The sequence below is a fragment of the Canis lupus genome, chromosome 3 (genome assembly GCF_048164855.1).
Source record: "Canis lupus baileyi chromosome 3, mCanLup2.hap1, whole genome shotgun sequence".
Taxonomy (NCBI): Eukaryota; Metazoa; Chordata; class Mammalia; order Carnivora; family Canidae; genus Canis; species Canis lupus.
In genome coordinates, this window is record NC_132840.1 from 26,972,344 (window position 1) to 26,994,149 (window position 21,806).

Genomic DNA, 21,806 nt, shown 5'->3' on the forward strand with positions numbered 1-21,806 from the left:
GTTCACCAGTTTTCAAAATTACTGGCTTGGTTTCCCAACATCTCCTAGCAGTTACCAGTGGACTTTAAACTATTTGTTATCTGCTAACCAGTTGTCCTTATTCTTACTGATGATTAAATTATCCATCTTGGGCTAGTAGGATGCCTCTTTCCTTCTGTCTTCTGTGCCCTTTTGACTGGTTGGACCCCAGGGGTTTTAGATGGGTTCTCTTAACTGGTATCACATGATTTTAATGTCTCATCTTATATATTCCCTGCCCTCGATCTAGAATTAAACTTTTCTCATAGGAGCCCTTATTTTATTGGGAAGTGACATTTTTTGACTGGGTGCTGGGGTGTTCATTGTTACCGGGTTGGTTACTATTCCTAGGCCTTTTCAGAGAACAGATCAAGAAATATGCCTCCCCCTTTTTTTGAAGATAAAATATATTTTAGATTCTTTCTAATACTTCTAATTCCAATTCATATTTGTATCTGGGTTTTATGTTTAATCCTATCTTTATTTCCTTTATATCTGTATGTTTTCCCCATGTCTCAAATCCCATTTTCAAAGATTCCAATATAATTATTCAAAGTTAGTCACATAGCTCCAAAGTCAAACATATAAAGGAAGAAGGGTGCTCAGAAAGTCTGCTACCTCTGTTCCCTCCACATGTTTCTTCTCTTAATGATGGATAATTGTTGTTTTTGTTTTTTAAACTTAAGGTTTTGATTTATTTCTTTTTATTCCCAACCCTCTGTTCTTAGATAAGTGGTAGCATGATATATACACTTTTATCAGCTTTCTTTTATCTTTTAGCAACGTATCCTGCTGTTCCCTCCATAGCATTTATGTAGCGCGCCTCCTTGTTTCCTTCTGCCACTTCTCAGAACTCCATTGCAGGAATGGAACAGTTTATTCTTCCAGTTCCTATTGTTGGACATTTAGGTTGCTTCCAATCATGTGCTATTATAAGTAATGCTGCAGTGAATCTTGCATATACAGATTTTTATATTCCTGCCAACATATCTTTGGAATATATTCCCAGAAAGGGAAAGGCTGCCATAAAGGGCGCGTGCACATGGAAAGGGTAGGACATAACCAAATGCCCCTCTGTAGAGATCGTACTATTTTTGCATTTGTGCTAGCAGCTCATGCAAGTACTAATACCACAGCCCTTGTATATGGTCGCACCTTGGGATTTATATCATTTTTATAGATGGGAAATGGTGTCATTGGAGAGCTACTGTGCTAGGTACCATACTTGGTGCTGGGGAAGCAGAACTTGGTAAAGATGTAAGAAAAAATGCCTTTTGGGGCAGCCCTGTTGGCACAGCAGTTTAGTGCTGCCTGCAGCCTAGTGTGTGATCCTGGAGACCTGGGATCGAGTCCCACGAAGGCTCCCTCATGGAGCCTGCTTCTCCCTCTGCCTGTGTCTCTGCCTCTCTCTCTCTCTCTCTGTTTCTCATGAGTAAATAAATAAAATATTAAAAAAAAATAAATAAAAAATAAAATAAATTTTAAAAATGCCTTTTGATGTGAATATCTGTTGTGTTTTAAATTTTATTCAGTGTGCTCTCCATGTCTTAAGCAGAACTCATTGAGGCACCCAATTAAATGTTATAAAAGCCAGTAGTAAATTAAAGAGGAGCGTCCTTGTTTGGAGAAGGTCAGTGCTTGATAAACATTTAGAGGTCTCAGATACTTCCTGTGAGGCAGACTGTAGCCCTGAAGCCACATGGTCTGTTAATGTTGCGTTTTGCCACAAAATTGTTTTAAACATTTAAGTGCTAGCTCTCATAAAATATCAAAATTTCTGGACTTTGGAAATAAATCAGGGGATATACAAGTATTGGTTCTCATTCCTGCTTGGTTGCTTTCCCTGGGCAGGGCAGCCCTCTCTCCATTATACCCTGGTTCTCTTCACTCCTTAGCACCTCATATTTGTGTGCCCAGGACAGGAGCCTCTGCCACAGGTGGCTGTGAGCACTTGAAATGTGGCTAGTCCAAACTAGGAGGTAATGTTTTGTTTCATGTGGATAATAGAATGTTTAAAATCAAATATGTAGCTCTCATTTTATTTCTGTTGGATAGTGCTGCCTTATCCTCTTCCTTGCTTCATTTAATCTTTTTGCAGTTTCTCTGGACACTGGAGCTTTTTAACTATAGCTCTTAATTTAAAATATTCAACTGATGTGTCTGTGTTTGTCATCTGAGACAATAGGAAATGTGTATTTTGTAGATAGTTGACTTTATAGGTCTCTGATGGTTGTGCCGGTCATTAGTACCTGCTGACTCTTGCTCTGCCCTAACCCAGAGGTGACTTAGACTGTTGGTTGTTAAGCACTGTTGTTCAAATATTTTTAAAAATTTTTATTGAGGTATACTTGATGTACAGTGAACTATTCATATCTTATGTAGACTGTCGAATCTACTGTAATAGTTCATATCAAGGTGCAACATTTCTCTTGTCTCCAGAAGCTCCTTCCTGTCCCTTTATAAGCAGTCCGCTTCTCCTGAAGCCACTGCTGTGGTCTGATTGCTGTCATCATTTAGTTCAACTGTGTTTTTATTTATTTTATAATTTTTAAAAGATTATATTTATCTCTTTGACAAAGAGTACAAGCAGGGGGAAGGTAAGAGGAATAAGCAGACTCCCCACTGAGCAAGGAACCCTGATTTGGGGCTCCATCCCAGTACCTGAGATCATGACCCGAGCTGAAGGCAGATGCTTAACCGACTGAGCCACCCAGGTGTCCCTCCACTGTGTTTTTAATTTAACTCCAATTCTGTGTCTTTTTTTATGTTTACCATGATAATACTGTAGTTACTGACTCTCTTGAGAGTAACTTAATAGGATAGCTCATTTGGTTTTTTAGCAGATACTCTTAGGTGAGATTTCATTATTTATATATGTCTCTTTGTAAACTTGTTAAATGGGAAATGTACATTTTCCCTTATAAAGGCACTCGGTTATGTCCTAAGGGGTTTTGGGGTTTTTTTCTAATTTCTTTTATTCACATGCATCCATTTCTGTTTCACTTTTTGGATCATGCTGGCACTGGTTTATTTTGATACTGTTTGCTGCTCCTTAAGTAGAGATTAAGCAGTCCATTGTGAAATCTTCTATGGTGAAATGATCCTGAAACATGCTACAGGCTGGTTTCAATGACTCACACTTTTTCTGTTATTTCGGTACTGCCTGAAGAAAGAGGCTCAGTAACTACTGCATCTGTTCCCAGGGCCTGCCTGTTGAGGCAGCTCTTTAAATGCTCCTTGATTGTGACTTTTTCATTCCTGTCTTACAGGCCAAACTTCCTGAATTGCAACCATTCCCTTCTCCAGATGGTGACACTGTGACCCAACATGAGGAACTGGTCTGGATGCCTGGAGTTAATGACTGTGACCTCCTTATGTACTTAAGAGCAGCAAGGTAATAGGAATTATCCCCCATTCTACCCTCTGAATTAGGCCATCTGAGTTGATTAGGAGGCAATAAACTTTCTCCTTTCCCCTGAAATTTTATTTATACATTGAACATCTCTGACTTTACATTTTGTTATACCCCTCTGTAATCAGAACTCTGATTTTTAATGCCAGAGAAAAAGTTTACCATGGTAAAGTCACTTTGTTTTTTCCAATGTTTGCCCCACATCAGATTTTAGAACTCTTCAGAACGGAATCATCTTAAGCCATACATGAAATTATCAAAACTTCGAAATACAGATAGAGTAATTGGGTCATGTAGCCCATTTTAAAATCGCACTCCAGATTTCTCTACTTTAGGCTGTTTATTGATGCCTGACCTCGGTGTTTTTGTGGCTTACCTACTACATGAGGACTTGCTAGCCTACAAATGCCTAAAATATAAAAGATAAGTTTAAATCTGCCCCTGCATATTACAGTGTGGGCAGAGAGCCTGCCTTAGCCTGCAGTGGTCTCTGGGACTAACTGAAGTATCAGCAGTGTGCACTAGGGCAGGCCTGGTAACTGGATTTTAATCCTGTGGTAGGCTGTGCTGTGTGTGGAGGCACATACCTGAGATGAGGCTACCTCAGTGTAGTATGTATGGGGCCACTAAGAATTTTTCTCTTCTGCCTTACCACTTTTAACTCACCTAAGGTTAGTTGATGTATAGCATGAAAAGAATTAAGCAAAGTTTCAAATAATTTAATTTTTTTTTCAAAAGATTTTTCTTTCAAAAAGATTATGATCTTTCTTTCAAAAGATTGTACTCTAGCCAGCTGTTGTGGCAAATAGTTTTAGCTTATTCATGCCCTCAAAACTAATCTGAGTACTGGTAAAGCATGGGAAGAAATAACACAGCTGGACCAGAGTAAATGAAACATTTTCCTTTGTGAGTGAGTGAGTGAAGGGTGAACTGTAGAGGATCTTAACTTTTTTTTTTTTTTTTTAAATTTGAGAGAGCAAGTGAGTGCTGGAGAGAGGGGCAGAGGGAGAGAGAATTTTAAGCAGGCTCCATGTCCAACTCCCAAGGCTCAGATCATGACCTGAGCTAAAATGAAGAGTTAGACACTTACCTGACTGAGCTACCTAGGCACCCCTAAAAAAATTTATTTTATTTTATTTTATTTATTTGAGAGGGGGTGGGTGTGAGCACACGAGTTAGGGGAGGGGCAGAGGGAGAGAGAGAGAGACTCTCAAGCAGACTCTATGCTTGCTGTGGAGCCTGGGTTCATTCTCATGACTCTGAGATCGTGACCTGAGCCAAAACCAAGAGTTGGCTGCTTAACCTGCTAAGCCACCCAGTCTCCCCTAAAAAGTTTTTTTTTTTTTTTTAAACAAAAGCAGAAATAGGACTGAACACTCTAACTTGTCACACATGTAGTAATGGAATTTGGGCTGAAAATGTACTCTGAAAACTGAGGGTTAAAATTTCTTTACTGATATTTTTCCTTCCTGTCCTCCAAGGAGCATGGCAGCATTCGCAGGGATGTGTGATGGAGGTTCCACAGAAGATGGCTGTGTTGCAGCATCTCGGGATGACACTACCCTCAATGCACTGAATACAGTGAGTCTTTTGAAGTTGCCCTGGGTGGGAACAAAATTCATTTTCCTTGTGCTGGCTATAGGGAGTATTTGATGAGTGTGGAATGTAAAGGAGCCTGGAATCTTAATGAGTACTGTGGTGTAGTGCTGGGATTGAAAGATGGACTGCGGTCTTGGCTATGGGCCCCATGACCTCGATCCAGTGATATGGTGCCTCCAGGTTCATTTCCTATCTGTGTCTGTACCCCAGGATTGTGTTGAGCCTCAAATGAGAGCCTGAAGCTAGTGGTTGATCTGCATCAAGATCCCGCAAAGCTGACCACAGATGATCTTATTTAATCCTCACAACGTGCCTCTGAAGTAGATTTTATTATTATCACCATTGTAGATGTGATGAAATTAGTTTGAAGCAATTAAGTCACAGGCCAAAGTCATACACTCAAGATGTGAATCTAGAGGCCATACCTTTTGCCTTCTTTTCTGAGACTGTGAATTTGAAAGTATGTGGAGGGAATAGAGAAGAAGCCAGACTTCCTGGAACAAATTTGTTTTTTATAGATGTGGCTTTGGAGTCATATAAATATTTCACATGATTATATAACAAAATTGAATTTTAAAATAATAATCCTAAAAAAATCTAGAGTAAAATGTAACAAGTGAGCCTAATGTGTACTGAGTTGTACTGAGTTGGTTGTATGACATCTGGCAGGCTTACTCATCTGCTCTCATCCTGTAACACATACACACACAGCTCAGAAGAACAGAACTCGAATTGCTATTGCTATAAATAGTATGATCACTGAAGCCAGTTTACTTTTTTGGACATTTTTTTTTTTACATTGGAATACATCATATAAGGCTCTGTAGGAAAATTAATGTATTTTAAAGTCTCTTGAAATAATTCTTCTCTGTGTGTGAAGTCTCCTCCAACTACAATGACCTCTCAAGAAAAATGAAAAAACAAAAAGGGTGCTTAAATAACATTTAGTTAGTCTTCAGGAGTTGCTCAGCCTCATGCTCAGTAATCCTATGTAAATATATATAACTTTATTAGTATATCAGAAATGCATAAAAGTCCATTATTACTTCATCAAATTTGATGACTTTACATTGGTAACCACACAGACTAATTCAGTCTCCAAATAAGGATCTAAGGCTCGAAAAGGCCACACATGATTGTTGTGAATGCTAGCAATCCAAAAAGTTCATAATGGAGGACAGAAAATAACCCAGATTCCCAACTTAGGGACTCTTCTACTTTCCAACTTGCTTTCAGGGAAGCACGTGCATATGGCTGATGTGTATTCCTGGTCTAGTTGTGTTTCTTGAGGATTACATGACATGATAGTAGTCTTCTCACACATTAGAGGTGGAGAGATCTTGCTGGGATTGGGCCATGTGCTAAAGAACTGAATGATTTTTTTTATATTCCCATACATTTATTTCTTTTACTTTCTCACTTCTTCCATACTTAGAGTTTTTGTTTTTATAAAGAGTCTTTATTCTGAGTATACATGATAGAGCTAGAAGGGACCTGTGAGAGTATTTTATTGATGAGGAATTAGAGATGCAGATCTGTGAATCTGTATACAGCGGGAATGGTAGGAGTGGTGTGAATGTCGCTAAATTCAAAATACCCTAAAAAGTCTATGTTTATTCAGAGTAACTTGGATATGAGCTTGTTCTCTGTGGATTTTTTGCATAAAAACTTTATGAAAAAAATTCCCCTTTCATGTCCATGCTGATCAGTTGAATTTTTGAATAACGAAGATGTTGCCATATTAATTAAATGTCTATTTTTGTCACTTTACTGAATTGATCTAATTTGTTCTCTTTCTTATTTTAACCCCTCTAAGGATTCTGTAGAACATACTTTTATATAGAAATGATTTGGGCTATTTTTGCCCATGGTCTTTTGTAGCAAGTTCCTTCTGAAATTTTCTTAAGCATTGCCAGAGGGCTTTTGGTTTTATGAGTTTTTATTTCTGTTGCCTTCCCATCATTTGAAATTTTCCTGTCTAGGCGTGTCCAAGATGGCTCAAATGTCTTGGGTTATGCAATCTAAGTGCATTTAGCTACCAAAGGACTGAGTTGTGTGTACATTTTGTGATGAATGGAAAGGTCTAATGAGTGTTACAGTAGTCTACTTCATTGTTTTACTGGCTGAGTTTTAATTGTAGGTACTTCCTTTAATGAAAAGTGAGGTGAATTGAAAATATTATGAGAAGTTAATGTATATTTCAACTTCCTTGGAGTAATGGTGGTTTCAGGCTGCATTAAGTAATAAATTTAGGGATGCCTGGGTGGCTCAGCGGTTGAATGACTGCCTTTGGTTCAGGGCGTGATCCTGGGATCCCGGATTGAGTCCTGTATTGGGCTCCCTGCATGGAGCCTGCTTCTCTCTCTGCCTCTCTCTGCACCCCTCCCCCCCGCCTCTTATGAATAAATAAATAAAATCTTTAAAAAAATAAATAACCAAAGGGGTTATTCAGGAAGTCAGAAAGTCGGGACACGTGGGTGGCTCAGTGATTGAGCATTTGCCTTTGGCTCGGTGTGATCCCAGAGTCCCAAGATTGAGTCCCATGTCGGGCTCCCTGCGTGGAGCCTGCTTCTCCCTCAGCTTATGTCTCTGCTTCTCTCTCTCTGTGTCTCTCATGGATAAATGAATAAAATCTTTAAAAAAAAGTAATAAAATTAAAAGATAAATACATTGTCATGTGAGAAGCATTTATTTTTTTCTTAGAGTCAAAACAAAGTTAGGGATTTCTCAACTTAGAATATACCTGTGTCTATTTCCTGTTTGTCAAGACAGTATAGAAATTTAAAGTGTATGAAACTATATAATACAGCCACATTATAATGTTAAACATCTGAGTAGGACTCTTTAAATTTAGATGCATTTAAATAAATATTTCGGTCTTTAAAACTGCCATCTCTAATAGAACTTTAATTTTTTTTTTATTTTTTTATTCATGAGAGACACACAGAGAGAGGCGGAGACATGGGAAGAGGAAAGAGAAGCAGACTCCATGCAGAGAGCCCGATGTGGGACTTGATCCTGGGATTACAGGATCACTCCCTGAGCCAAAGGCAGACGTTCAACCACTGAGCCTCCAGGCATCTCTCTAATAGAACTTTTAAATTACATGGACCTATTTTTTTGTTGTTGTTTTTTAATTAAAAAAATTTTTTTTTAAGATTTCATTTATTCATGGGAGACACAGAAAGAGAGGCAGAGACATAGGCAGAGGGAGAAGCAGGCTCTATGCAGGCAGCCTGGTGGGGAGAACTCGATCACAGGACCCTGGGATCGTGACCTGAGCTGAAGGCAGATGCTCAACCACTGAGCTATCCAGGTGCCCCACATGGACCTATTTTTAAATATAAGCTCTTCTACATTATTTGTTTTGACTCAGTTTTTCTTCATTATTCACAAATGAGATTTTTAGTGTGTAAGTTTTAAAACAACATGTGGGGTATAATTTATGTATAATAAGCAGCTCTGATTTAAGGTATATACAGCTTGATAGTTTTTTTCAGATGTATGTACCAACAAATCTACTACTAATACGAAACGTTTCCAAATTCCCTAAAGTTTCCTCAGGCACTTTTATAGTCCTTTGCTGCTGCTAGCCTCAGATTTATTTTCTTACATCATAGATTGTTGTATGAATGAAATAATACCTTATTTAATCTTCTAAGTCTGGCTTTTTTCAGCGTAATAATTTTGAGATTTCTGCTGTTGCATTATCAATAGCACCTTTTTATTGCTGAGTAGTATTCCAGGGTATGGATATTCACAGTATTTTATCCATGCATTCACCTGGTGTGGACACTTGTGTTGTTTCCAAGCTTTTGGCCATTGTGATAAAGGCGTTATGAACATTGTTACTCAGTCTTTGTGTAGAGAAGTATTTTCATTCCTCTTGGGTAAATACCTAAAGATGTAATGGCAGGATTGTACACGTGTGGGTAGCTTTTTAAGAAGCTGTCAAACACATTTCAAGTGGCTGTCCCATTTTCCATTCCCGTCAGTAGTATGTTAGAATTTCAGTTCTTCAGCATCCTTAATAAGACTTCATGTTGTCAGTCTTTTTCATCTTAGCGATTCTAATGGTTGTGTAGTTGATATCTCTTTGAGATTTGTTTGTTGGTAAAGATTCCTCAGCCTTTGACATTACTAATGATGTCCGTCTGTGTCTCATTCAGTGAGGTTTTCCTTTGAATTTCTTGATTGATTGTCATATTGAGCATCTTTTCATATCTTATTGCCCATCTGTATGTTTTTTGTGAAGCATCTTTTACCCAATTTGTTTATTTTTTAAAGATTTTATTTTTTATTTTTTATCTATTCATGATAGACATAGAGAGGCAGAGACACAGGCAGAGGGAGAAGCAGGCCCCATGCCGGGAGCCCGACACGGAACTCCATCCCGGGACCCCAGGATTGCGCCCTGGGCCAAAGGCAGGCGCCAAACCGCTGAGCCACCCAGGGATCCCCCTTTTACCCAATTTTAAAAATTGAATTGTTTTTAATGTAATTATTTAGTTATAAGAGTTCTTTTTATATTGCAGATACATTTCCTTTGATATATGTATTTGCAAATATTTCCTCCCTTTTCAGGACTGTTTTTCTGTAGTGATATCTTTTGGAGAGCAAAATATTTAATTTTCCTAAAGTCTGGTGTACCATTTTCCTTTTGTGAAAGTTTCTTTCATCATCCCATGATAACAGAGGTTGTTTCTGTGCTTTCTTCTTCATGTTTTAGTTCTTGCCTTCAGGTCTATGATTTGTTTCAAATTAATTTTGTATGTTATGTGAGATAGGGGTGAAAGTTCATTCTTTTCCACTCAGGTACCAGTTGTAGGAGCAACATTTTTTGAAAACAGACTTTTCTCATTTCTTTCCTTTGATACCTTTATTGAACATCAACTGCTATATAAGCATATACAATGAGTCTTTTTCTGGATTCTCTTCTGTTTCACTAGTATAATATCTGTCTTTTCACCAGTACCTCAGTATTTTGAGTTTGGGGTTTTTTGTTTTTTTAATTTTTAATTTTTTTTTTTAGATAGACAAAGAGTATACTGGTAAGAGCAAGGGGGAAGGGCAGAGGGAGAGGAAGGATCACAAGCAGACTCCCCACCAGGCACTGAGCCCTACATGGGGCTCTATCTTGAGATCATGACCTGAGTATTGTACTCTCAACCAGCTAAACCACCCAGGCACCCCTTGAGTACTGTAGCTTTATTGGAACTCAGGTACTGTAAGTCTTCCTACTTTTTTACTTGTTTTTTTTTTTTTTTTTACTTGTTTTTTAAGATTGTTTTGGCTATTCAGGTTATTTGCATTTCCGTATTAATTTTAGAATCAGCTTGCCATTTCTGTTTTTAAAAAGACTTGATGGAAAAAAAAAAAAAAAAAAGACTTGATGGTATTTTCATTGGGATTACATTGAATCCGGATCGAAGTAGGGAGAAATGACATCTTAACAATACTAAATCCAGAACATGATACATATCTTCATTTTTAAAAAGTTTTTAATTTATGTATGTAATCTCAGAGCACCTGGGTGGGTCGATCAGTTAAGTGTCTGACTCTTTGGTTTCTGCTCACGTTATGATCTCAGCGTCGTGAAAACGAGTCCTGCTGTCCATCTCTGTGCTAGGTGTGGAATCTTCCTAAGATCTCTTTGTGCGTCTTTCTCTGCAAACCCTGCCTTCTCTCTCCCTCTCATTAAAAAAAAAGTAGTCTTACAACCAGTATGGGGCTGAACTCATGACCCTGAGATCAAGTGGAGTCTGACTTGGGGCTCACTCAGTACCATGACCCTGAGATCATGACCTGAGGTGAAACCAAGAGTTGGATGCTTAACTGAGTAAGACACCCAAGTGCCCCCTGATTTTCTGTTTTCTATCTCATGGTCTCCAATCTTATTTTTATTATTTTTTTCTATATGTTTTGGGTTAATTTGAATGATCATTTTCTCCCTAGCTTCCAAAAGTAGGATCTTAGATAACTGATTTAATGACAAATGTTGATTTTCTGTTCTTTCATTATCATTGTGTTAAAAATATCAGAAACTGTTTTTTCAAATTTCTTTTTACCGGGCACCTAGGTGGCTCAGTGGTTGAGTGTCTGCCTTTGACTCAGGTTGTGATCCTGGGATCCTGGGATTAAGTCCCCATTGGGCTCTCCACAGGGAGCCTCCTTTTCCCTCTGCCTGTGTGTCTCTTGCTTCTTGCTCTGTCTTTCATGAATAAGTAAATCTTTAAAAAAAAAATAAGAAAGTTCTTTTATCTATACTTAGCGTTAATTTGCTTAATTACCAGATATTTGAGCTCTCTCTTGTGTACATTCTCTCCCCCTTCCCCAACCCTTTTGTTTTTGAATGATACTGATTTTTAATTTAGTTCTGTTGTGGTCAGAGAGCACCCAGTAAGATTTCAACTTTTTGATATCCATTGAGATTTGTTTCTTGGCTCAACATGTGGTTTATTTGATGAATCTTCCATGTGCACTTGTAATGAATTTATATTCAGCAGTTACTGAGTGCACCATTATATAATTGTTGGTTTCTTTAAAGTGGTGGTTATTATTACTTAGATCCTCTATGTTCTACTAATTTTTTTTTACCTAGTTGTATTGTCAGTTGCTGAGAGAGTTGTATTAAAGTCTTCAATTGTGATTGTGAATTCAGGTATTTCCCCTTTTGGTTTTGTTGGCTTTTGCTTCATATATTTGGAAATTGTGTCATTAGGTCCATGCACTTGGATAGTATTTACCTTTCTCTGGGCTTTTTTTTTTTTTTTAAGATTTTATTTATTTATTCATAGAGACACAGAGAGAGAGGCAGAGACACAGGCAGAGGGAGAAGCAGGCTCCATGCAGGGAGCCCAACATCGGACTCGATCCCCGGTCTCCAGGATCAGGCCCTGGGCCAAAGTTAGGTGCCAAACTGCTAAGCCACTCAGGCTGCCCCTACCTTTCTCTGTATATTACCCCTTTTACCTTTTTGGCGTGACCCTCTCTTTGTCTTGAACTCTTTGTTGTTTGATATTAAGAGGACTACTTAGCTTTCTCTACTTGTTCACATGATACATCTTCTTCTAGCTTCTTACTTTGAATCTTGCTTTTTCTTTGTATTTAAAGAATATCCAATCTTTAGTTGTTTCTGGCTTTTTATTTAGTCTGGCAAGCTTTACCTTTTGTTTAGAGTGTTTAGTCCATTTTAATCTAATATAGATGGTCTTCAGATTATATAAAACTTGAGCCACATGTATACATTCTTAATGGTATAGCTCTCATTGGAGAATCACAGTAGTAGTGAATGTATCTTATTTTCCTGGTGCCATGACTTACTACTTTTGGTCCAGTGGTGAAGTTGCAGAATAGTTAGCCACACAGGTATATCATTTATGTTAAAACGTATTTATCTTTTTACTTCATAAGTAAAAAAACAAAAAACTAAAAAATGTGTATTGATGTAGAGGAAGATGATGTGATAAATATGTTGGTCTTTCTTGTTGGAAGATGATGGTGTTTTTAGTGACGGGAGCAAACTCCTTAATGCATGTTGACAAAGATGTTGTATTTTACTATTTTAAATTATGAGCAGTTATTAATGTAAAATTGTTCTATTTGTAATTTTATAGTATGTTAAATAACATGGTATAGTATGACAAAGCAATGGTGTTCCTTCTAGAAGATCTTAGAAATGTTTCTGTGTGTGTACTCTTCAGGTGTGTGTTTCTTCATGTGCAGTTTCTGTGAGGTTCATCTGCGTACTTTTAGTGTATATATAATTTGCAAACATAATGCTATATAGCATAGAGATGGCCTGTATTATTCTAATGGGATTCAGCCATTCTTAGTGCTTGCATTTATTTGCCCTTTTACAAAATCATCTTTGTATTTATGCTTAGAAACTATAACAGAGGGTGCCTGGTTGGCTCAGTTGGTTAAGAGTCTGTGTTCGGCTCAGGTTGTGATCCCAGAGTCCTGGGATAGAGCCTGCTGCTCCCTGTGCCTGTGCTCTCTTTCTCTTTATCAAATAAGTTAGTAAAATCTTAGGAAAAGGAAAAGGAAGGGAGGAACGAAAGGAAAAGGAAAAGGAAGAGGGAGGGAGGAAGAAAGAGAAGAAAAGAAAGAAACTGTAACAGAGTCCTATAGTTTTTGAAACTATGGTTTTCTAGAAAATACCATGCTGACTTGTTTTTACTAAGTTTATATTGGATTTCATTTTGTTGGGCTCAGGTATCCTTCCCATTTCCTAATAAAATTCAAATTCTTTTGGCTTCTCTTTCTCAGAACTTATTTGCATTTTTATGTTTACTTTCTCTCAGTAACACTAAACATATATATGAACACTATATATAAGTAAAATTTATAATGAGACCACAAAGATTTCACTTCTGCCTGGACAGTTTTATTCCTTGAAATATGGATGCCTTTTAGATGTTTGGATTAAGCTTTTTACATATTCAAGAGAATATATATTTGTTTGCTTATTTATTTATGCATACCCACATTTCCTTCAACAAAGGATGCAAGCCTTCCAATAGCTTAATGTTTTTTTTTTTTTAACCTCTGTTCTATAAGTATCACTATTTGCTAACCATTGGGTATTAATTCATCTTTGTTTTCTGAACTGTAGCTCGATCCCTAGTAGAGAGTTTTCATCTTTCTTTTATTCTAAAAAATTAAGTCTATAGAATTTCTCTTGGAGGTTTTCTATTTGTTCATCATAAATGGACAACTTCATAAAGCATCTGGCCCTGGGTTAGCTTTGCAGTACTTAGGACTTAAATGAATGTTGAGTGTTTCCCAGCTCCTAAATAAGGCATTACTGGAAAGCCCTTTTATTACAACTTGTCTAAAGCTTAGGATCAGGATTCTTGTGATGTTCATGCTATGTTCACATCCTTACTTAAATTCTTTTTTTGTTGGGGGAGATACCTGGGTGGCTCAGCAGTTGAGCATCTGTCTGTCTTGGGCTCAGGGCATGATCCCGGGGTCCTGGGATCAAGTCCCACATCAGGCTCCTTGCAGGAAGCCTGCTTCTTGCTCTGCCTGTGTCTCTGCCTCTCTCTGTGTCTCTCATGAATAAATAAAAATAAAATCTTTAAAAATTTTTTATTTATTCATGAGAAAAAGAGAGAGTTCATGTATGCATGGGGAGAGGGGCAGAGGGAGAAGGAGAAAGATTCCCCGCTGAGCAGAGAGACCAACAGAGGCTTGATCCCAGAATCCTGAGATCATGATCTGAGCCAAAGGCAGAAGTTTAACTGACTGAGCCACCCCCCTTACTTAAATTCTTTTTACCATTCTCCATTCAGATAAGTCAGTATTAAATAGTTGTAGGATGATGGGTTTTTTTTTCCTCTAAGCTTTTGATTTGTTGTTGAAAAGAGAAATGGGAAAAGTTTATATGCTGTATGATTTCTTATTATGGAAATCCAATAAATTTCAGAGCAGCCCCCTATGTAAATCAGCCTTGGCAAGCACATCTGCTAGTATTTTATTTATATCAAGATATTGGAGTCTACTGCATATTACATTGTTAATAATAGCATAAATGAAGATACAATGGCGGTTTTTTGGTGTAACCAAGACCTTTTCATATATATAATGAAATAATATATAAAGGTGAGGGGTTTTTAATTGTACTTTGACCGATTGGAAACATTTTGGACTTTTGTTTTGAAAATCATTTCTTTAAGTGTTTAGAAATTTATCCATGTGGCTCCCTTTGGGCTGAGAACTTCATAAATTCACTTTTATACAAAAGTTCCAGGCAGGTGTACCTGGGTGGCTCAGTTGGTTGAGCGGTCCAACTCTTGGTTTTGGCTCAGGTCATGGTCTCTGGGTCCTGAGATGGAGCCCTGTTTGGGCTTCACACTCAGTGAGGAGTCTGCTTGAGATTCCATCCCTTTCCCTCTCCCTCCCCATCTGCCCCTGCCCCACTCACCCATTCTCTGTTTTTGTTTGTTTGTTTGTTTTTTGAGAGAATCTGAAAACCAAAACAAAAAACCCCAAAAGTTCCAGGCAACAACACTTTCACTTTCACAGTTCATGTAATTTATTCCTTCTGTCTCATTTGGATGAAGATGACATTTTTACTTTAATGCTTTGATATTTTGTTCCTTGTAGGTGATCTGTAGCTTTAGTCAAAGTTGAATATTATGCCCTGCTCTGTTCTTTTACTAAATACAATAGAGAGCATTCTCAAAGTCCCTCAGGGGTGGATGGGGACATGAAAGGCCACTTACATTAACCTCTGGTAATGGCACATTTATGACTTAACTGCAGCAGTGATTTTGTTTCTGATAGGCTTTTTAAAAGGTTTTATTTATTTATTTCAGAAGAGAGTACGAGCAAGGGAGCAGGGGCAAGAGGGAGAAGCAGATTCCCGGCTGGGCAGGGAGCCTGACATGGGGCTCAGTCCCAGGACCCTGGGATCAATCATGACCTGAGACACCCGGATGCTTGCTTGCTTGCTTTCTTTCTTTCTTTCTTTCTTTTTCTTTTCTTTTCTTTTCTTTTCTTTTCTTTTCTTTTCTTTTCTTTTCTTTTCTTTTCTTTTCTTTTCTTTTTTCTTTTCTTTTCTTTTCTTTTTTCTTTTCTTTCTTTCTTTCTCTTTCTTTCTTTCTTTTCTTTCTTTCTTTCTTTCTTTCTTTCTTTCTTTCTTTCTTTCTTTCTTTCTTTCTTTTTCGGATGCCTCTTTTTGATAGTTGTAACAGAAAAGTATTGCTCTAATTTTTTTCATTTGTTGTGCTTCTGTTGCCAGTCTTCATGATTGTGGCCTGGCTTGACTTCTCCAACATGAATCACTCTCATGTTTCTTTAGCCATTTCTTTTCTTTTTTCTTTTCTCTTTTTTTTTTTCTTCTTCTTCTTTGTTTTTTTTTTTTTTTAAAGATTTATTTATTTATTCATGATAGACATAGAGAGAGAGAAAGAGGCAGAGACACAGGAGGAGGGAGAAGCAGGCTCCATGCACCGGGAGCCTGACGTGGGATTCGATCCCGGGTCTCCAGGATCGCGCCCTGGGCCAAAGGCAGGCGCCAAACCGCTGTGCCACCCAGGGATCCCTTCTTTGTTTTTTTTTAAAAGATTTTATTTATTTATTCATGAGAGACACAGAGAAAGAGAGAGGCAGAGGGAGAAGCAGGCTTCATGCAGGGAGCCTGACGTGGGACTCGATCCAGGGTCTCCAGGATCACACCCTGGGCCGAAGGTGGCACTAAACCACTAAGCCACCTGAGCTGTCCCTTTATTCTTCTTTTTTACTAGAATAGCTTTATTGAGATATAATTCACACAATATGTATTTCACCCATTTAGAGTGTACCCATTTAATGACTTTTATTATATTCTCACATTTGTGCACCTGTCACCACAGTTAGTTGTATCATGTTTTTGTTATTCCAGAAAGAAACCTGTACCCGTTAGCAATCACCCTTCAGTTTCCCCCTCCCCTCCCCTTGGCAGTTACTATTCTGCCTGCCATCTCTATGGATTCGTCTGTTCTGGACATTTTGTATACATAGGATCATATGGTATATGGGCTTTTATTACTGGCTTCTTTCAGTGAGGGTAACATTTTTGAGTTTTGTCTATGGTGTAATAATGTTAGCCATATTATTTATTTTTATATATAACCATTTTATTTCTTATTCTGGTCAGCTTTGTCTTAGTTTTTAAAAATGTGGTACTGACACTGAAGCACCATTCCCCAGATCCGATCAGTATAAGGTGGCCAAGAAATAACACTTCTGTTTTCCTAAAAGCTCATCTCCCCAATGTAGTCTAAGCTTTTATGAATGTGTGCTTGCCACATTTTTTTGTCTTGTATTTGTCTTGTATCATTTCATTTCTCTCTGAAATGACACTTCTTTAGAAATGGCCTTTGCTAAGCCATTTCTATCCCACTCTCAGCATTTTGACTGAATTTTGAACCAATCACAGGACCTTAAGCTTATAACTATTTTCATTTTATTGAATATCAACTATTAGCTGCCTGCTATTAGTAACAATACTAATATTAGTAACAAATGCTAGGCGAAGATGTAGAGGCATTTTCACGAATGAATTTATTTAATCTTCATAATAGGGATGCCTGGGTGGCTCAGCAGTTGAGGGTCTACCTTTGGCTCAGGGCATGATCCCGGAGTCCTGGGATCGAGTCCCGCATCGGGCTTCCTCCATGGAGCCTGATTCTCCCTCTGCTTGTGTCTCTGCCTGTGTCTCTCATGAATAAATAAATAAAATCTTTAAAAAAACAAGCAATAATCTTCATAATAATTTTTTAAAAGATAGATTTATTTATTTAGTTATTTATTTATTTATTTATTTATTTATTTATTTATTTATTTATTTATTTTAGAGAGAGTGAGAGTGAGTAGAGGGGAGGGGCGGGGGAGGGAAAGAAAGAATCTTTGGCAGACTTTCGGCTGAGTGTAAAGCCCGATATGGGGCTGGATTTCAGGACCCTGAGATCATGACTTGAACTGAAATCAGGAACCAGCTGAGTAATCAACTAAACCATCCAGGCACCCCTTAATCTTTATAACAATTCTATAAGTATGATTATCACTACAGATTAATAAGCACACTGTCATATATATTTATATACATAATAATTTAGACTTGAAAATAGAACAGAGTTGAGGCCAGTGCCTTATTGCAGACTTCTTGAAATGTCCGGAATCTGCAGTTTTGAGGCTTTGCTCTTCAGCCCATTAGAAATCCTTCATGTTTGAGATTTCTGGGTGGCTCATTCTGTTGAGTGTCCACCTCTTGGTTTCGGCTCCAGTCTTGATTTCAGAGTCCTGAGTTCAAGCCCCTCTATGGGGTCTAGATTGAGCATGAAGCCTACTTTAAAAATTAAATAAATAAAAAATAAAGAAGTCCTTCATGCTCTAGCCTCTTGGCACATCTCCATTCTTTCTCCTAGGCACCCAGCAGGAGCTGGGGACTTGACTTGGCTTTTACTTGTATTTGGCAAATTTAGAAAGTTCCTTTATAAATTTAAAAAACTTCTCTTTCAAATTACTTTTTTCCCCCATAGTAAAGTGTTTTGAGAATTACATGATGTTTGAAAAATGTCCACTTAACATCAATCAGAATTTTACCCATCTGTGAACCTATAGTAAGCATTAATATTAACACAGTAAGTATTTAGCAAATCAGGATAAAAGCTCTGAGCTTTTTTACAGTTAAGAAGCTTTAATAAAATCATTCATTCATTTACTTATTCAATAATAAACATTATTCACTTCCTATTCTTTGGAAAGTCTTTATGGGAATGCATTTGTTGAAAGTGTTGATAATCTAAGTAAGCATTTAATCGTAGAATAAAATACGCCCCTGGGTTTTAAAAAGGCTCATATGTTACCATTAGTTCTAAAATACACTATAGAACACTAAAATTTATATTTGATAGTATGTATATTTCTTATCCTAGTTTAAAAATATACTTTGGAATACTTTTTTATAGCTCTCCTAGATAATTTTTTTTACCCCTCAAATTTTGAAATTTGGTGTATTAGTTTCCTGTGGCTGGTGTAACAAATTACCACAAACTTTCTGGCTTAAAACAATAAAAGTGCATTCTCTCCCAGTGCTGGCAGCCAGAAGTATGAAATTAGAGTGTCAGCCACACCATGTTCTCTCTGGCTCCTCAGAAGAATCATTCCTCTTCCAGCTTCCTGTGGCTGCTGGCATTCCTTGGTTTGTGGCCACATCTTTCTCTGCTTGTCTTCACACTGCCTTCCTGAACTCTCTGGGTCCATATTATCTCCTCATCTCAGATCATTAATTTCATCCTATCTGCAAAGACCTTTTTTCCAATTAAGGTCTCATCTGTTCCAGAGATTTTATGTGGGTATCTTCTGACGGTTATTTTTCAGCATACCACAGTTGGATTTTACTATTATATTATAATTCGTCACTAAAATAATTGCCCTGTTCTGGTTTCTAGTCTAGCCCTACAGCCCTGCCCTGAGCTCAGCCCTGCCAGACTCTGACAAATTTTGCTGCCCTGGCCAGCTTTTTTAACCAGGATGTGGACAGTCCCCCATAGTTGATCACTTGCTGGGCTTCTAAGGTGATTGCACAGGACCTCCTGCCCTTGCCGGGCCTGCTGCTCTACCTGTTGGTTGGCCTGCCTTCTCCCTGTCCATAGTAGGTGTTGAGCTGGTGTGCAGCTGTGTACTCCAGCTCACCTCAGGACTTTGGAGTGTCAGTTACCCAAGCATTTTTAGGAAGGTTGACTCATTTTTCTCCCCTTTTTTTTTTTTTCCCAGAAATGAGTTGTACATTTTCATGGGTTCTTAAATCAAGTCTGTCTTTACTTGCTACCTCTTAGTCATTATTATATGGCCATCACACAGAATCATGTGCAGCTGTTAGAATTTGTGACTTCCGGTTTGCATAATACCTTGCGAGTTTGGGGATCTTCCATTGTCAGGCTAGGCTGTCTGCCATGACTGCTGCTTTGAAATCATATAATCTTATCTGTTCTTCTAAGACCATTTGTTTGATTGGGGAAAGCAGAATTTCAGAAGCTTAAGTTTCTAAGGCCCAGAGTAAGGGCCTTTTAGATTCTCCAGGGCTATTGCTTGAGAGCAGTACTATCATTGCCTGGAGTCTTTTTGTTTCTTTCTTTGTCACTAGCTCTGTTCATCATTGAGGTTTCCAGATAAAAGAGCAGTCACTCAGAAGTGTTCTCCCTACTCTGGAGTCACACATGTTTCAGTGTATGCCTCTTTGACTTTACTTGTTCCATTACCTTATCATTGTGATCAAAAAGAATAAGTTTACTGTTTTTTAAACAACCTTAAAATTACTTGTCAAAAAGCACTGAGGTTAAGATTTATGAGCTTCATGGATTGGGATTCATTTATACACCTAAGCTCAACTTAGTGGGACTTAAAACAGTTTCTGTAAATGTTTTTCACTTAATATTTTGCAGCTGCTTGAGAGTTTGTTTTTGGTTGTGTTTTCTAAGTAATCTGTACGCCCAACATGGGGTTTGAACTCACAACCCTGAGATCAAGAAGAGTCACATGGTCTTCTGACTGAGCCAGCCAGACACCCCTCGTCTTGAGGTTTTTGTTTTTATTTATTTTCTCAAATTAACTTTCTGAAGGAATCTGGATAAAATTGACTCAGAGCTGGCCTTTCACATATACTTTCTGGGTCAATTTAGCTTTTATGAATGGGTTCACTAGTGCCTATATTTCCATGAGATAGATAGAACTTTATTTTTTTCCTGTCAGCCTCTAGGTTAGAGCCTCACATACTGTTTTTCTGTATTCAAGGCTGTGAGGATGCTAAGAAGTAAATGAAAAAGTGTTTTAATTTCCACTTGTGGCCCTGAACTATCTCCACTTGTGATCACACATAGATCTTCCCAAACTGACAAATAATTATCGTTCACAAAAGCAGCATAAACAATCTAGATTTATGCATCTGCCAGTAGTTTTTCTTTCTGTGGCCAAAATTCTAGTAGTTCTGTATCTTTAAGCTGTATCTTATCCTTTGGGGATTGGTTTGCTGAGTCTTAAGGAGTCAGCCTTCCCTCAGGAACACATGGCTCATAGCTTAGATCCACAGCAGCCTTGCTTTCTTTAAGTACTTTGCCTAGACTCACGCAAAAAGCAGAAGGAAAGCTTTGGTTTCTAGGAAGTGAGGTATATATATGTTTGCTGTATAGATGATTATCTGTAATTTTATTTAAAAACCTGTGGCACAGAGATGCCTGGGTGGCTCAGTTGTTTAAGTGTCTGACTCTTGATTTCAGCTCAACTCATGGTCTTAGGGTCATAAGATCGAGCCTCAGGTTGGGCTCCATGCTCTGCGAGGAGTCTGCTTGAGGTTCTTTCCCTCTCCTTTTGCCCCTCCCCCTACTCACTCTTGCATGCTCTCTCTCTCTCTGTCTCTCAAATAAATAAATAAATCTTTAAACACCTGTGGCATAAACTATTCCTGTTTTCACAGAAACCTGAAAACTAAGATATTAACCAGTGGATGTCAGTATAGCCTCTGCATCAGCTAGCTATTCAGGATTTGGTCTGGGCAGTTTGGCCTAGTTCATTGGCTATATTGTTTATTCTACTATTTTTCTAACTGAATGTATTAATATTACCATTTATTTATTCAAAAAATAGCATCCTCTGGTATTTAATTTTAAAAGAAATCTCTGTACAAAGAAGAAATGTTAACTTTGAAGTTCCAAAAATGACCTACTTCGGCCGCTCTGCTACAGGTGAGGAAGCCAAGGGGCTGCGTCACTGTGTGAAGGAGGGACATCCCGAACCCCTTTGTCCCTGCTGCTACTTTCCTGGTTCCCAGGTCAGATTTTTTCCTAGTTCCCAACAAGTCACCTGGTTCTTGATTTCCCTTCTCGGTCCCACATTGCATCCTGTCTTGTAAGCACCGCAGAATAAACTTTGTTCCTGTGGCGTTCTGAAGCTTGTTGGCTTTCCTCAGCACTGGTGCTGTTTCCCCGCAATGGTTGTGCAGTCTGTCCCTTTTTTAGCCCGCCATCCCAGATGGAACATTTCCTATGCTCCAGGAATCCTGCTCAGGGACTACCATGTATCTTTTCATCCTAAACTGTTCTCCAAATAGGTTCTGTATTTTCCTTTTCTGCAGTTGAGAAAACTGTGGTTAAGAGAGATACCTTGCCTGTTACCACACAGCAAGAGCTGTGGCAGAGTTGGGGGTTTGAATGAATGCCAGAGCTCAGAACCCTTTCTTTGGGCTTCATCTCTGCAGAACTCCCACACGTTCATTGTTGGTTCCAGGACC

The 21,806-nt window shown here is 38.2% G+C and overlaps 1 protein-coding gene across 12 annotated transcripts in view; it reads left to right on the forward strand.

The window, feature by feature from the left end:
* The window catches only part of RERE (arginine-glutamic acid dipeptide repeats), a 408,653-nt gene that overhangs the window by 287,099 nt on the left and 99,748 nt on the right, over positions 1-21,806 (forward strand). For all 12 annotated transcript variants that reach the window (XM_072819771.1, XM_072819779.1, XM_072819773.1 and 9 more), the window contains 2 exons: positions 3,288-3,412; positions 4,912-5,011. In XM_072819771.1, coding sequence (XP_072675872.1) covers positions 3,288-3,412; positions 4,912-5,011 — 225 coding nt within the window. The remainder of the gene's footprint in view (positions 1-3,287; positions 3,413-4,911; positions 5,012-21,806) is intronic.